The sequence below is a fragment of the Vulpes lagopus genome, chromosome 7, assembly GCF_018345385.1.
Source record: "Vulpes lagopus strain Blue_001 chromosome 7, ASM1834538v1, whole genome shotgun sequence".
Lineage (NCBI taxonomy): Eukaryota > Metazoa > Chordata > Mammalia > Carnivora > Canidae > Vulpes > Vulpes lagopus.
Genome location: NC_054830.1, coordinates 79552652 through 79570393, shown reverse-complemented (window position 1 = coordinate 79570393; position 17742 = coordinate 79552652). Strand labels below are relative to the sequence as shown.

Here is a 17742-nt window from a genome sequence, read left to right as displayed (position 1 = left end):
TTCTCCCTCTGCCTATGTCTCTGCCTTTCTCTTTGTATCTCTCATGAATAAAAAAATAAAATCTTTTAAAAATATATCATTTGTTAGAGGAAATAAAAGGGCCACCCTAAGAAATTTTTTTAAAACATTTTATTTATTCATGAGAGGCAGAGAGAGAGAGGCAGAAACACAGGCAGAGGGATAAGCAGGCTCCACGTGGGGAGTCCGACGTGGGTCTCAATCCCGGGTCCCTAGGATCACACCCTGGGCTGAAGGCGGCGCTAAACCGCTGAGCCACCCAGGCTGCCCAGAATTTTTTTTTTTTTTAACCTCTGAAGACACTGCCCATTAGGATGGTCAAAGTCTTTGTCAATCCCTCCTACAGTTCAGCACCCCTGAAGTTTTTTCTCCTGATGAGCAGTTAACCCACCTGTGGTTGAACAACAGGAACTCTGGAAACCACGGTATGTCCCTTTTTGCTTTGGCTGCCAAGAAGCTCAGTCAAATTCAGTGTTCAACCACCACAACCACAGCATTGCTGGCACCTGGTGTCAGGACCTTCCCTCTCTTGCTACATAATTTCTGAACTTTTTTTTAGCTCTAACTTACTAACTTAGATACACGTAATTGTTTGTTTTGCAGGGCATCTCAAGTCCTTTGTGAAAGTGGAGACGGGACGAGGTAGAGAGAATGACAGGATAAGAAAGATGATAAAGAAGGTCACGAGAAAGAAAGAAGAGAGAAGGCACAATCGGTGCCTCTGGTAACAGCGACAACGTCCTCCCATCTCTCATAGTTATTTGGGAGGCTAGGGGCTGAACCTGACGCAACAAAGGCAGTCACGCGTGCATAGGTGTGTCAGCAGGCCTACACACTAGGGAACGTGGCTCCCCTCTCCTCCCACCATTGCCAGGCACAGGCAATAGCTCTGTTCCACATTTCTGACTTCTCTGAGCTCTTGGGGTTCTTTCTTAGGATGTTATTTTGGGCTTCTGCTCCTTTCCCATCAGGGCCCCGGGGTGCTGTCCTTGACCACGACCCAGAAAGAAAAATGAACAGCAAGTCACAGACTGTTCACTCCAGGGCAACCAATGGGAATACAACCCTCTGCCTCCTGCCACAGATTCTTGTGAGGTCTCAGGGTCCAGACCAGCAGGTACGCACACCCTCCTCAGATACTATGCTCCAGATGATGGGAAGTCTCACGCTCTCCAATGTCTGAGCTAGACAGATACTCCCGAGTCATCTACCCCAACCTGGAAAAACTAAGGTATGGGGCAGGGAATGGACTTCCTCGGCTACTTTGTATCTGTATCATTTGTAGCCTTTAACCCCGTGGTGGAAAGAGCAGTGAACCAGGAGCAGTAACACCAGGTTCTCATCCCAGCTCTGCCTCTTTCTCTCCTGCGTGACCTCAGGCAAGCCAGGCCAGCTCTTGGTACCTTGTTTGCCTCATTAATAACATGAGATTTAAGTCAAAGCCCTTGCTGCCTGTCTGCCAGGGCCAGTGTGAGGATCTGAAGCATAAGGACAGGCACTTCTGACCCTAAGCAACACAAGGGACAGGACATCCTAAAAGGGACTCCAGGAGGCACATGCCCTGGGAAAAGTGTGTGCTGGGTGTCATTTGGGTCCCTAGGAAATTACCTGGAAAAGGACTGCCTGGGGCTGCACCAAGTATTGTCTCATCAGCACGGGGCACCACTGCCATAGCATGGAGGAGAAAAGAAACACAGACACGTGAGAAGGAGGGCAGCATGAAGGAGGGCAGGGCATGGGGACGAAGGCTGCAGAGCTGGCTACCTCAGATGGCTACCTTGGCCCAAGAGGCTTCCCCATCACCTGCAAAGCTCCTCCAGGCTTGCTGCTGAGCCTCAGGTGGTCCCTGGGTTCTGGGCCAGCACCAGTCCCATCCTGAGGGACAAGAGGCCTGCCCACCTATACACCTACCCCAATGAGGACACGAACTCGAGGAGATGTGTCCCTAGGGCCTGGCCTGGTGACCCGAGACTGAGGAGGCAGAGGGGTCTGGATGCCTTGGCAGCTAGGGTGGAGCTGGGACCTGGGGGCTGGTGTCTTCCTTCCCTGGCCTCTGCTTCCCCAGCTATCTGAAGACTTGCATGTGATCTCCAAGCCTCCTGCCACTTCGGATGCTCTTTGCCTCCCTAACTGGCCACGTGACCAAGTGTGGATTCCCTGTTCAACAGATGAGCTCCAAGGCAAGAAACGAAAGACAGAGGGGATGCTATAGGTTAGAGGAGACTTGAGACATATCGATCGGTTGCAATGTGGACCCTGACTCCGACAAACAGACTGTAAAAATAAACAACTGTGGAAAGAAATACTATGACATATTACAAAACTATTATAAATACAAATACAGACTGTTTATTTGAGGACTTTACAGATTTACTAACTTTTTAGGCGTGATAATGGTATCATGGTTATGCCAGTGAAGGTCTCATCTTTTAAAGAGTCATTCTAACATACTTACAGATAAAGTGATACGATGTCTGGAGTCTGCTTCAAAATAAAGTTAAGGAAATTGGCTACAGTGAACAAATTGTGGTCTAACTGGATACTATTCAAAAATAAAAAGGAACAAGGCACCAAGGCATGCTGCAGTACAGGTGAGCCTCAAGAGCACGCTAAGTGAAAGATGCCAGATAGAAGTGGGATGGCCAGAACTGGCAAATCCGTAACACAGAAAGCAGAGCAGGGGGTGGCTGGAGCCAGAGAGGGAAGGGGGATTAACGATAAAATACAGGAGGGATCTTCTTGGAGTGAAGGGACTGTTCTGAAACTGGATTGTTGGTGTTGGTGGCACAGCTCCATAAATTACTAAAAATCACTGACTTGAATACTTCAAATGAGTGGATTTTGTGATAGAAAAATGAAAATTCAATAAAGCTGTTGAAAAATAAAGCTGAGGGGCACCTGGGTGGGTCAGTGGTTGAACATTTGCCTTTGGCTCAGGGTGTGATCCTGGGGTCCTGGGATCGAGTTCCGCCTCAGGCTCCCCATGGGAGCCTGCTACTCCCTCCGCCTATGTCTCTTCCTCTCTTTCTGTGTCTTTCATGAATAAATGAATAAAATCTTTAAAAGAAAAAAAAGACAGAAAAAGAAAGCAAGGGTATTGAGGAAACAGGATGATCATTGAATCCAGGGGAGGGATGCTTACAGATTAGACTCTTTGGTCTCGTTTTGAAATTCTCCATAACATCAAAAGTCCCAAACAGCATGTGTTTGAGTCATGACCCCACTTGCCACACCCATCAACTGTCCAAAAGACACTTGCAGCATAATGAGAGCACCCCAGAGGGTGAGGCCAGCCAGGAATTTGCTCTCTTGAAGCCTGTTATCTCCCCATCTTCGGAGACTCCAAGGTTCCAAACACAAGAAGCATAAGGGCCTCCTCATCTGCGTGGGCCCTTACCAGGTTGCAAAGTCCTTGCAAAGACGAGGCTCAGAGAGGGGAGCCCCAGTGTGCCAGCTCCAAGCTCAGTGCTGGCCCATCACACCAGAAGCAGAGAGGATTTGCGAAGACTTTGCTACTGGCCCTGAGGGGAAGCTCACACACTTATGGTAGGACGTCCTCCTCTGTAAAATGCCCTGGCCACGGGCCAAACTCTATTCCTCCAGGTAAACAGAGCCCTGAATCTGCAAGCAAGGAGGAAGAAGGTTCCACACTATTTAAACCGGGGTACACAAAAACTGCATGTGCAGAGCATGTGTTAAGGAATGGTTCTGTCTTGGGGAGCCTGGCTGGCTCAGTAGGTGAATTATACCACTCTTGATCTCAGGGTTGTGGGTTCGAGTCCCACATTGAGTGTAGAGATTACTTAAAAATAAAATCTTTAGGGGCGCCTGGGTGGCTCAGTCAGTTAAGTGTCCAACTCTTGACTTCCGCTCAGATCATGATCTCAGAGTCGTGAGATTGAGCCCTGCATCAGGCCCTGCACTGCTTATGGAGCCTACTTAAGATTCTTCTCTCTCTCTCTCACCACCACCCCCTGGCCTTCCCCCACCACATAAATAAATAAATAAATAAATAAATAAATAAATAAATAAATAAATAAATAAATAAATAAAATCTTTAAAAAAAAAAAAAAAAAGGAATAGTTCTGTCTTGATTACAGTGGATCAAACCAATTGGCAGGGAGCCTAGAGACCTGACACTTACTGCCTTGGACTCCCATTCAACCTGGAGCAGACCCTGCTCCACTCTAGGCCTCAGGGACTCCACCTGCCAAATGAGGAAGAAGAACCAGAACCCCAGAACCATCAGGGCCCCTCTGGCTGTGAGGCCTCACCTGAGGCAGAGGTGGGGAGCTGTGCTCTGCACGGGTGTGGTCCTCCTTGGGCTTCTCGCTGGTGTGGCTGAGGTCAGGTTTGGTCACCCCGTGGGTTAGTGAAGGTGTTGCGCACTCTATCCAGGCCCCCGAATGCAGACTCCTGGCTACCATCTAGAGAGGAGTATGGCTAAGGGAGCCCAGCAGCCCTGCGACCAGGAAGACAGGGCTCAGATCTGAAGATCTGTGTGGAGCTAGGCCAGGCACTTCTCTCATGAGTAACATGGGGAATCTGCTTCTCTCCCTCTCCCTCTGCCCCTCCTCCTGCTCCTGTGCTCTCTCTCTCAAATAAAAAAATAAATCTTTAAAGATAAATAAATAAAATAAAAAATGTTTGCTAGGGGCACCTGGATGGCTCAGTCGATTAAGCGTCTGATTTTTTTTTTTTTTTTTTTTTAAGCGCCTGATTTTTGATTGACTCTTGATTCTGGCTCAGGTCATGATCTCAGGGTTGTGGCATTAAGCCCTGAGTTGACTCCAGGCTGGGCATGGAGGCTACTTGGGATTCTCTCTCACTCTCTCCCTCTCCCTCTCCCCTCCCTGCTTGTGTGTGCGCTCTCTTAAAAAAAAAGTTTTGGGACACCAGGGTGGCTCAGTCAGTTAAGTGCCTGCCTGTAGCTCAGGCCATGATCCCAGGGTCCTGAGATTGAGTCCTGCATCGGGCTCCTTGCTCAGTGGGAAGCCTGCTTCTCCTTCTGCCTGCTGCTCGCCCTGCTTGTGTGTTCTCTCTTACAAATAAAGAAATAAAACCTTTTAAAAAAAGTTTGCTCTAAGGGGGTATTATAAATGATGCTTTCAAAAACACTCCATAATCTACAGCAGTACTGTTAGTATTTACAGGGGGGAAAGAACTGCCTAGGATTCTGAATAACCTCCCCTTTCCAGGAAGCCTTCCCCGATTTCCCCTCTTCTGTGTTCCCAGAACATCTAAGTGGTCATACCTCTACCACTACACTCACCACTTTGCATCACACATCTAATTGTTTAGGGTCCTCATCTCTCAACTAGCGTGTGAACTTCATGAGGATGGAGCTATGTCTCCCTCATCTTTGTGACAGCAGCTCCTGGCCCAGTGCCCAGCTTTGAACAGATGTGACATAAATGCCTGTGGAACCAAATGAACTGGGACAGGTACCATGGCCTGGCTCTGCCAACAGCACCAGAGGTGCTTCCCAGGGTCACTGAGAGGATAAGTGATCTCAGGATGCTTTTATTTATCAGAAAGTACTATCGGCATGGATGAGACCTGGTCTTTATCCACTTGGCTCTCTAGATCTGTGCCCATGCTTGGGCCACAACAGAGTGCAGTCAAATCAAATCAAGAGACTTGCAAAGTTTGACTCATCTCCCCTTATTCTGTTTGCAGTCTGCAAGGCATCCCTCCAGCACACCCCCAGACACACTCCCAGGTGGTGTGGAGTAGCAGGGGAAGCCCCAGGGACAGGACTGAAATTAGATATTGTACTTTCTGTCCAAGAGAAACTTTTCTGGCAATGACTAATCAGGAGGCCCCTTATTTCCCCACCCCCTGACCACTTAGAGAATTTTTAGTAAGCCCCGAATCTCAGAGCTCAAAGAAGCTCAGGAGTTATGATGAGGGCTGATCTTTTTATCTGATGCTTGAAACCCACCAGTGGTGGAGAACTCACTATTTCCTGAGGCAACCACTCCGTGGCCACCCAGCTCAGCTACGAGAAAGAGCTAGGTCTGTCCCCGTAGGCCTCCCAGCCTTAGTCTCGGGTGTACTCCCTGTGGCTCCCGTTCTAACAAACGTCCTCTAACAGTGGCAGTGCTGTTCCCTCCTGGACCCAATGCAGGGCCCACATGTCCCGTGCTCCTCATTCTGGACCTATTCTCTCTGACTGGGGCATAAGCAGCTTGCTTCTGCTTTTCTGGTGACCTCATCACCTGGCTGACTCATGCTGTTCTTAATCAGCGCAGAGCTCACTACAAGTTCATCAGAAATGGAAAGTGATTATGCATATGAATTTTTTAAGTGTTCATTTTCTCCTACCCCTGACCCAGGGCTTATAAACTCTCCCTGGCTTCACACTGCCTCCAGGTAACATTGACCTGAACCGTACAGGCCCCAACCCTATTCCAACCTACTTTTCCAGCTTCCACTCTTAATCTACCATACTTTTAAAACATTGTCCTCTACTCCAATCACAGCACACACACACTGATCCCTGAAAGCCCATGTCAATTCCTTTGCTCATACTGCCTTCCCATCCCCGCCCCAGTCAAAACCCTCGTCCTCTATCGTCCAGATCACACAGCATCTGTTCCTCATACTTTTCTTAGGTTTTTGGTTGAAAGATCATTTCCAGGGCAGCCTGGGTGGCTCAGTGGTTTAGCGCCGCCTTCAGCCCAGGGAGTGATCCTCGGGACCCGGGATCAAGTCCCACATCAGCTCCCTGCATGGAGCCTGCTTCTCCCTCTCCCTGTGTCTCTGCCTCTCTGTGTGTATGTATGTCTCTGTGTCCCTCATGAATAAATAAATGAAAAATCTTTATAAAAAAAAAGAAGGAAAGATCATTTCCTTCTCTGAATTCCCTATGGCATTCCCCCTGCACATCCTTTAGGACATTTGTTCCACGCTACTTTATTCTAGTGATTTGGGACCATGTCTGCTTCCCCTCTGAGATGGGGAGACACCCATAGGTAGCACTCCTGCTTTGTTCCAAGCTGGATCCCACCAGTAGGCCTGGACAGGACCTATCCCCAGTGAAACTGAGTGAGGGAGGGGGAGAAGAGGCAAAGAAATCCAGGGCTCACCCTGAACCTTAAGAGAAGGCCCTGGGCTCAGAGCATTCTGGCTCTTGTCTTCCCAAATGCAAGAAAAGAAATGACAAGGCTTGGAGCGCTAAGCTCCACTTCTGGAGGATGAGAGCCAGGAACCAGGGTCAAGGTCTCTTAAGTGATAAGAAGGTGTGGTGTGGGTGTGGTGGTGTGTGCACTGGGGGCAAGGGCAGCATGCAGGGGAGGAGGGTGAAGAGGACACCCCGTCCTGGAGCCCCAGGGCCTGCTCAGGTTCTGTCTGTGTGATGAGTGGCTCCAGATCCTGACATGAAGAAGAAGAGTCCTAAAAACAAAGCTCCATCTCTAGGCAGCCAAATTCTATGGGCTTCTCCCAGGTGGTCCATGGTGGGGCCTAGCTGTCTCATCCTGCTATAGGACTAGAAAGGGGGTTAGGCCAGGGAGGCCCATTACCCCCAGAGGAATGCAGACTCACTGGCCAGCAAGGGCCCTGAATAGGGACATGCAAAGGGAGCCCTCTCCCTCATCCTAAAGTGTGGTACGGGAGTGGAGGGAGCACTGCAAGATGCTCATACTTCACTTTCTTTCGGATGGACTTCCCAGCTGCAGCAGGACAGAGGTTACCCTGAGGCCATAACGAAGAAGACTCCTCTGTACTGCAAGGTCAATAGGGCGGAGGCAGGGAGGTGGATACCCTTGCCCAACACCACCTCCTCCACCCCGCTGCTGCTGAGTGGTGACACACATGCGTGCACGCGCACACACACTCCTCAGGCCACAAGCCGCCTCTCCGCCCTGTCGGCTGCCTATCAGACAGAACTTTCTAAAGGGTGATATTCTGCGAAGGCAAACACAGGCAGCCTCGGGAGGGAGTGCCCTCTTTGTCACCGAGGTTTGCTAGGGCCAAACAGAAACCATGCAAGAGAAGCATGGGGGGGGGGGGGGGGAGGCGTGGTGGAGGCTGAGAAGACGCTGGCTCTCACCTAAACCAGTCAGAATAACGTGAACTCCCTGGATGCTTACTACACACCAGGTACTGTTCTAGGTGCTAAATAAACATTCGTTTATTTCATTCTTACAACCACCCCATGGGTATTATCAACCGCCCACCCTTGGAAGATGATGAAAGTGAGGCACATGGAGCCCAACTACCACATCCCCATCTCTTCCCAGCAGTGAGACCCCAAGTTCAAGATCTTAAAGCGCTACGCACCACCTCTCTGCCATCCTGGGATGAGTGAGAAAACCAAGAGTAAGGAAGTCGGGTGAGCTGTGGATGGGGTGTCGGCCTAAGTTCTCTCCGATCTGTGTTCTTCATCATGATTCTAACTGCCTCACTTGGAGGTGCGGGGGGCCCAGGGACAGAGATGCCAACTCTCAGGCCAGGCATGGCTCCACGTGCTTCACAGCCCCCTCGGATGCTTACCTGCTCCCGACCCTACACCTGTCACCATCCCAGATGGGGACAAACCCATCACCAGACCCAGATGGGTTTGGAAACTTGTGCTTAGATGTTTCTAACCATAGATGCCATTAACTTTATTCTTTCTTCTCCCCACTAAGACTCGGAAGACAGTGCAATGCTCAGATCTCTGTCAGATTTGGCAATTAATCCTAACATTAGTGGGAACCAACAGAGAAACAAAGAAGAACATGTGACATTGTTCGTACCGTTAAGGAAAAATCAGGCCTCTGACTGCTTGGTCCAAGCCCTCTGTTCTGTACTGAAGGTAACATTCTGGCTTTTAGACACACCAGAAACTTAAGGAAGCAGACATTAGGCTTAGGTTTTAGCTATTATGTCTCAGCCCAAATTCTAGCTAATGTAGGTAATAGAGAAAAAACTACCACAGTGACAACAGCGTTTCTATTTGCCTTTTTATCAGGGTTAACTTAAAAGCCTTTGCTTTTAATTACTGAAAATATGTTCTCATTTTGCAGTAACGGGTTAATTTCATGAATCTCGCATTTTGTACCTGGAAACAAAACATAATAAGCATTTTGTGTGTTAATACCTATAATTTACTTAAATAAGCAAGCCCTTGGCCTTGAAAACAGACGTGTAAACAAACACGCTTCTGAGAGCCCAGTTTAAGTTTGGTTTTTAACAATTCCTTTTTCTCTCTCATATACACATACACATTAAATTTAGCCTCCTGGTTTTATTTCCTTCACCTCTCTCCCACAAATCAAACCTCAAATAATATAAAACTGCTGGCTAGAAACAGGCTTCACACAAACAAACAAAAGCTTTCAAGCCACATCTCCCAGTCCAACCTTCTCCACCTCCTTTGCCTTCTCTGACAAAACAGTCTCTCTCTCCCTCTCTCTCTCTCTCTCTCTCTCTCTCTCTGTCTCTCTCTCCCCAACTGCCCCAGAAAACCCTGAAATACCTCATTCTCATTTCTGGGAGAGGAAGAGGCTTGATCCCCAAATAAAAGAAAACTTCAGCAATGATACTAAGCTGGGAAAACCCAGGCCGACTTCTCCTTGCCACCCGTGTCAAGCTCACAAAGAGAAAAAATCGTACCATCCGACATGGTTGGGAGAGTTTAATCCAAAGCTGTGCTAATTAATATCCCCGGCTTTCCAGAAGCCAGTGCCACATACAGCTGCGAGGGCAACAAGGCTGTTCTCCCTTCAATTTTATGGGAAGAACATTTTCATTACAAAGCCTCCTCCCAGACCCTCCTCTCTCTCGGCCAGATTAGCTTCGAGAAGGAAGTGGATGATCCATATATCAGAACCCCTTCTCTCTCCATTAATTTTATTATTTATACCCCATTTTAAAAGTTTATTGGTGCAACTCTCGGTGCACCTGGCCAGAGCCCTTCTGACAGACAGTGGTACCTTCATGCATCTCCTACTCAGGAGCAGTGTGGGGCAGAGGTCACCAGAATGTACCAACTTTTTGAAATTTGCCTAGGAGAAAGCTGACTCCAGTGGCATATCCTGTCTCCCCACAGCAACACACACACCATTGTTTAAAACGAACATTGAAGGATCTAAGCTCACTCATTTGTGAAACATGTGTGGACTCGATGGCTCACCATGAGCTATGGCTGATCCCCAGAGACCCCTGAAAACCCGGAGGGATGCCCAACACGCCCCCACCCAAATCAAGCATCCCTGGATGTTACAGCAGAGTTGACCCATTTTGAACCCAAACTGCCAGACCACGGGCAGGCCTGGCGAGGCCACGTGTCTTACCATTTTATTCTGAAACCCCACGTGCTCAAGCCTGTCTCTTTCTAGCCTCCTAAAGGGACCCCAAATCCAATCTAAATGTCTTGAATTTACCTGTTTGTCTTTTATACATATAAATAGCTGCATTTCCATTCTCTCTTTGTTTCTCATTTTCATTTGGTTCTAATATCTGCATGTAAATGTCGGAAAATAGCATCTGTAATTGGAGATTATGAAGTATGGCCAGCTCCTGACAGGCTGCTAAGGAAGATGGATTATCCTCATTTTTCTGTAAATTTTGTCAATTTTGGAATTCATAAGCTATCAACACTGATCAAAATGGGACTTCACAGCTGTGTCAAAAAAAAAAAGAAAGAGCAAGAGCGAGGGAGAGCTCTCGAAGGCAGGCGGTCGTGTGCAGGGGCTGGGCGGCAGGCGGCTGGTGGTGGTGGTGGCGCAGCAGATTGGATGCCCGGGTGTCACCAGCGGCCACCCTCCTCCCCTGTGCCCTCCTCTCCATGCTGGCGGCTCCCTCAGCAAGGGGCACCCTGGAACTCAGGGTGGGGCTGCCTCGGCCCCTGGTTCAATCAAATAGCTAAATCACACAACTGGAAGGCCGCAAATCCTCCAAGGCACCCACTCCAACCCGGGGCTTAATTTATTGCTGGGCGCTGCCTTCCTTATTTATCCAGAGGAGTCGGCAGGCTCCCTGTGCGCGGGCCTCCGAGATGTTCTACTCCTTTCTGACCATCACGGCCCACTTGAGGCAATTGTGTTGGTGTCTCTCTCTCAATTTTCCCATTACTGGGAGTAAGTACTGTTGGGACTCTGTAATAGCCCGACTGCAGCCCATATCAATAACAGATGAGGTTTAATCGTCCAACACAGAAATTATTTAGGCGCAGTAAGGACATTCAATGTCATTTGCATAATGGCATTTCTATCGCACGCACCTAACCCGTCTTGCATAAACAAGGCCTTGGGACCATAAATAATAATAAATCATGACGTCTGCACGCCTCTTGCGGTAATAGGAGCCACTCTTTGTGGAAATTATTTCAGCAGGAAATGGGCACTGTAATTTTAAAGACATGTGGCGCTGTGAGGCACGGTAAATCACGCGGGCACATGATCCCCAGGAGCAGCCGGGGGACCTGTCCCAAGCTGCAGCGACATCCCCAGGACGACCGGAGGAGGAAGGCAGGTGGTGAGGGGGAAACACGTGGGGTCTGTAGAATAGATGCTGGCACGTGCCACCATCCCAGTAAATGGCAGGAGGGTGGGATGTTCAGAACCTCAGGCCCCGGGCAGAAGTGGTCTTGGACCTGGAGAATCCCATAGACCTCAGGTCAGAAACAGTTTTTGTCCTGGGAGAATGGAAGCCCCATGCGGGTAGCTGCTCCTGATTTTTGTCTGTGCTGTGCCCTGCTTTTCCTCCACCACCGCCTGGCACCCACAGGTGCTCAGGAAAGAGCCTAGAGAAGTGCAAAGAGAGGAGACAGTCCCTGGGCCCAGGTGGTGAGCAGCTAAAAAGAGCTCTGAAAACAGGGTAAGGTGAGACAGCTGGAGGGCAGGCCCTGTGGGAATTAAGGCAAGATCTGCCCAGAAGCACCGGAAGCACTGATCTGGTGATGAGAGAGCAGAAGTGTGCAGGGAGCTCAAACCTGTGTTGCAAAGAGGCTATGGGGTAAGAGAAAGGCATTGGGGTGGGGGCAGTGCTGGCCAGCAGAACGGCAATGCCTGTGGGCTTGGGGTCGGGGAGGAGCACAGCTGACCTCGAATCCCAGTTCCACCATCTCCGACTGCCCACGTCATCCCTCCACATCCCACTACCTCATCTGCAGAACCAGCCTGAGAACAGTACTTGGCTCACAGAGCTGCTCTAAGGGCACAATGAGGTCATGTGTGCAAAGCAACTGGTGCTCGATCATGCTTTGCTATCATTTTTGGCATGACAGCTGTTCTTCAGGAAGCAACAGAAAGGCCCCCTACCAGCTGTAGGATTCAGGACAGGCTACTCCACTCTTCTGGGCCTTGGCTTCCTCAGGTCTGTCCAAGGAGAGAGGGTAAGATGGTGCCTACCAAGCTCCTGGAGCAGCCATGAGGCTCAAATGGAGTCATGATAGGAAGCTGGTTGTTAGGGTAAAGTGCTAGGGCAAAGAATGAAAGCAGACCACTTTGTCTGCACAGGAGGGATGGACATTGGCAAAGAAAGAGGGGGAGAGGGACGCCTGGGTGGCTCAGCGGTTGAGGGTCTGCCTTTGGCTCAGGGCGTGATCCTGGGATCCAGGATGGAGTCCCACATCGGGCTCCCTGCATGGAGCCTGCTTCTCCCTCTCCTTATGTGTTTGCCTCTCTCTGTGTCTCTCATGAATAAATAAATAAATCTTAAAAAAAAAAAAAAAAAAGGAGGAGAGAGAGTTCTTAACAGCTGCCCACTGGCCTCACCAGCCACCGCCTCCCCTGGGTTCATGCTTTCCAGAAAAGTCCTCATGGGATACACACCAAAGCTACCACAGTGTGGCCTCTAGGAGGGGAAAACAGGGCCTGAGGTCAGAGTTCTAGCTTAAACTGTATCTGTAATGTGTCACTTTTACTAGAAGAGAAGTATTGCTTACGTCATGGGATTTTTCAAGCTGATGAAATTTCAGGGGCACCCGGGGGCGGGGGGTCAGTCGGGTAAGCATCTGCCTTCAGCTCAAGTGGTGATCCCAGGGTTCTGGGATTGAGCCCCAGGTTGGGCCCTTGCTCAGCAGGGAGTCTGCTTCTCCCTCTCCCTCAGCCCCTCCTCCTGCTCATGCTTCCTCCCTCTCTTAAATAAATAAATAAATAAATAAATAAATAAATAAATAAATAAATAAATAAAAATCTCTTTAAAAACTGCTGGTAAAATTTCATACCCCTGTACCTTGGCACATACTATTCCTTCTGCCGGAATACCAAAAGTTCTGAAGTGCTGCTGGAACGGCACTAAAGAGCCAATCCAGTGATTTAACAACAATGCATCTCTCTGCCAGAGGAACTTAGAGAAAGAGCGATCATTTCTCCACTGAGTCTGCCTTCCCAGCCCAGAGGCTTGGCCATGGGCTGCAGGGAATGATGCAAATCACAGGCACCCACAGCCTCTGTGCAGGGGAGTCAACATCACTGTCAGCTTACACATTTATCTTACGGTTACCAAAGTGTGAAAATTACTCAAAAGCCAAATAAAGTCTGGAGTTTAGCTATAAGTATTGTACCAATGTTGGTTTCTTCGTTTTTGGCAAATGAACCATGGTTATATAAGATGTTAATGATAGGGGAAATTAGGTGAGAAGTATATGGGAACTTGCTGTAATACTTTCACACATTTTCTTTTTTTTTTTTTTCACACATTTTCTAAATTTAAAATTATTCCAAAATAAAAAGTATATGTAAAAAACAGAAGCTAGATCTTACTTATAATAAGAGAAAAGCAAATTAAAACTACATTGAATCCTTTTTCATCTATAAGATTAGCAGTGATTCAAAGGTTGATATGATACTATGTAGGCAGACTGGGGTAATAGGTCTCACTTCAGGGGATGAACCTCTTTTGCGAGCAGGGGCTCTACCTTTCAAAATTCATAGTACAAATACACGGATCTGGCCTTTCCACTTCTGGGAATTTATCCTGCAGGTATAGTATCACATGTGCAAAAATAAATATCAGTAAGGATGCCCAATGCAGGCTTTTTTGAAAATGGAAAAGAGTGGAAGTGACCAACAGGCAACTTGTTAAATCAATTATTATATTCTATACAGTAGAATACTATTTAGCTACTGGTACACCTTTTATGTTGAGCTTTGTTCCAACTCAATCAGTGAGGTGCTGTCATTAGCATTTTCCTTGTCTATAAATGCAGAAATCCAGGCACAGAGAGATGAAGTAAGTTTCCCACGGTCACACAATAGAACCGTAACTGAGATTGTGTGGCTGCAGTTGCTGATGTTGGGGGCAGAACTGTTAGCAGAGAAGCTGCTAGTAGCAGTAGAGTTTGTTGGCTTCTTCTCCAAAGCACTGGCTGCCATGAAAAGCCACCTTCAGCACAGCTAACTCTACTCCAGGGAGGCAGGGATTCCTACAAGTGCCCTGGACTCTCCTGAATACCCACAACTTTTTCTTTGCTGGCCCCCTCCTCTGCACCCAGCCCTCAGCTCCCAACCACCCCCCCCCACAGGGTCTTCTCTGCCCTGAGGCCTTTCCTCCTCCAGGGTGCCTCCCTCTCTGCCAAATCTGTCTATTCTTCATCTCAGTCCCACCATCCACCCTGAACTGCTTCACATCCTTTTCTCTCCCATTCCCAGTGACAGAAGCAGGAACATCTTGCTCCGTGGGTCTCTGGTCTACCTGGAGGATAACTGAACATACCTCCCCAGGGACACTGCCTTGAGCTGAGTGTAGTCTGAGGGTAAGTTCTGGCAGAGAGAGGGGGTCTGATGTCCCCAGGCCTTGCCCAGTGTCTGGCTGGCTGGCTCCTAGCATTGCACTGGCACTAGCTCCAGTTCATTTCCCATCCTCTCCTATCCCTCATTTCAAATGGTCACACCTGGCCTCCAGAACATGAGCCTGAGTTTTACCATACAACATTTCTTTCAAAAACCAGAACTTTGGGCAGCCCAGGTGGCTCAGTGGTTTAGCACCATCTTCAGTCCAGGGCCTGATCCTGGAGTCCCGGGATCGAGTCCCACATTGGGCTCCCTGCATGGAGCCTGCTTCTCCCTCTGCCTGTGTCTCTGCCTCTGTCTGTCTCTCTGTGTCTCTCATGAATAAATAAATAAAATCTTTTTAAAAAATTCAGAACTTTGTGGTGAGATAAAGCTGATGTTACTCGCTTACTTCAGCTCCACTAAAGACATTGCTGAGGATTTGTGGATTAGTTCAACGTTCACACACACACACAAAAGCCACATCCTTGCAAGCTATTTAATACCCAAAGAGAAGGCCTAGGGGTCTCTGTCTGAGGATTCAGGGTAAAATAATGTCACAAGAGAATTTTCATAATGAAATCAGAAAGGATACATGAAAGACTTTGAGAAGAGTAAATGAGTCCCCAAACAACTGTTCCTATTAACAACTGTTATATTAACTTTATTTATTCATTCACTCATTCTTTCATACCTCATCACTTTGCAGAAAAGATTTAAGGCAGCTCACAATGATGCAAAAAATGCAAGGAGGCGAGGAGGGCAGAAACAGAAACAAGAAGAGAGCACAGAGTGGGCCAACAGAAAACCCAAATGACGCTGGGCACAGGCTCTGCCCTGCACAGGGACCCTCACTTAAATCCCACAAGATCCTACAAAGCATGAACTCACTACCTTCATTTTGTAGATGAACAAACTAAGGCTTTAAGTAACCTGCCCAAGACCACACAGTTGATAGATGAGGGAGTTGGGACTGAACCCAGGCAGTTTGGCTCTAGAGCCCACACTCTCAAACACCCTCTCAGCCAAGATCGAGGCTACAGACCTATGAACTTGCTCTAGGAGGCACCACATCTGGGCCTCCTGGCTGCCACTGGAGAGGAGAGAGCTGGTGTGACACTTCACAAAGTCCAGGAGACACAAACTGTCCGTTGCTCACAGGTTCCTCTACTGACTCACAGACCAAGTGAGGGTTCTCCCTGAGTCTTCCCTAAAGAGCAAGCTGAGAAACTGTGAATGCTCTCCAGACCCCAGGACCACTGCTGCAGGCTATTTCTCAGGGTGTCCCTCACGAAGATTCAGGCATCACCCCAAAATGCAATGCAGCACAGGTAAACTCCAAGGGGACCACATGTGTGGTTTAGTTACCCAGTTGAATGGTTTAATCAGGGAATAACTTTAATAAATGGAAGACTCAGGGATTATATGTTCTCCAAGCAATCCTCCCTAAATATTGCTCCTCTGAGCCAAACCAATAACAATGGAAAGCATTTTGATCCCTAACAAGTGGCAGGAGGAAAGCTACTCTGTGCCCAGAGCTAAATACAGACCCAACTGGGAGCTAGGAGTGGCCCTGACACCTGCCTGTGAAAATGAGGGGCTGAGCAGGCACCTGGGGCTGGAGCCACACAGAGGTGAGGTGAGCGGAGCAGACATCCGGTGGCAGGGACAGGAGTCTCCTTAGAAAATGGTTTTGGATCTACTCCAGATGGAGATATCTAGATGATGGAGACCCGGGGGTTCTCCCGCAGTTAGCACTGACATGGGTTAGGTCCCAGAAGATGCTTGGGGCAGGTGTATCCACACTCCCATCTCTGTCATTCAAAAACAAAGGAAATAAAACTCCCCTTGGACAGCTAGCATTGATCAATGCTGCTTCCGGTACCTTCCAGGATGAAAGCTATGCCAAGATAACCAAATCAAACAGCTTGTTAAAAGGGATTGCTATTTATAAATCTGTTCAAACGTGGGAGACAGGCCCTAAGAATAGTAACTTTTACTTTAGAAGACTTGGCCCACAGTCATTCTTTCCGGAAAATGGGATCAGCTGATCCAATTGTTTGGGCCACTGCTTGAAGGAAATAGAGGAGCCTGTCTTCAAATCCCAGCACAACTCCTCACCCACTGCATGGCCCTGGGAAAGTTGCTCAGCCATTTTGTTCCTCAGTTTCCCCATCTGTAAAATTAAGATCATAAAGGTCCCCACCCCACAGGGCTGTAGAAGGGATGAAATGAGTTAATACATGGTTAATGAGTGAATACCAGTGCTGAGCACAACATTAAGGGCTCTGTTATAAAGCAGCATGGTCGTGGACTGTAGAATATCCAACTTTGAGCTCTCCACACCAACACACACATGCAACACACACACCGTCCTAAAAAAGAAGCAAAATGAAAGAAGAGCATGTAGGCAACTAGGTGCTACTCCATCACAAGACCTCCTAAGGTGCCCCCACCCATTTCCCCTGAGCTTCAGGACCCCTGCAGTGACAGCAGTGCTGCTCTGAGCATTCCTATATGTGTCTCTGGGTGCACAGATGGCCAGCTTGAGCTTTTAAGTCAAGTAGCTATCATTGGGAACCTGTTCAAGCTCTGGAGAAATCCAAACAGCTGGCCTCAGTTTATAGAGCTGGGAAAATAAACTTCCCCAGAACCAGCCAGAACCTGTGTCCACATTTGCCAAGTTAGAACTTCTAGAGATTAGGACCCCAAATCTGCCCTAGCACGGGATCTAATGGTCAGTTTTAGGTTGTCCCTTAAGACTTTCCCATAGCCTGGGCACCTGTGTGTCTTGGTGGTTGAGCACCTGCCTTTGGCTCAGGTCGTGATCCCAGGGTTCTGGGATCGGGTCCCACATTGGGCTCCTTGCAGGGAGCCTGCTTCTCCCTCTGCCTAGGTCTCTGCCTCTCTCTCTGTGTCTCTTATGAATAAATAAGTAAAATATTTTAAAAAGAGAAAAAAGAAAAAAAAAAGACTTTCTTATAGCCAAGCTTCTCCAAGGCAATGAAAGGTTCATCAT

At 48.3% G+C, this 17742-nt stretch overlaps 1 protein-coding gene across 2 annotated transcripts in view; it reads right to left on the bottom strand.

Annotated features, from left to right (window-relative positions):
- PAX5 (paired box 5) overlaps positions 1–17742 on the bottom strand; it is a 189682-nt gene that overhangs the window by 85867 nt on the left and 86073 nt on the right. Inside the window, exon 7 of one of the 2 annotated variants that reach the window (XM_041763433.1) lies at positions 1627–1683. The exons of the other annotated variant lie outside the window; for it this stretch is intronic. Coding sequence (XP_041619367.1) covers positions 1627–1683 — 57 coding nt within the window. The remainder of the gene's footprint in view (positions 1–1626; positions 1684–17742) is intronic. 2 annotated transcript variants of the gene reach the window in all.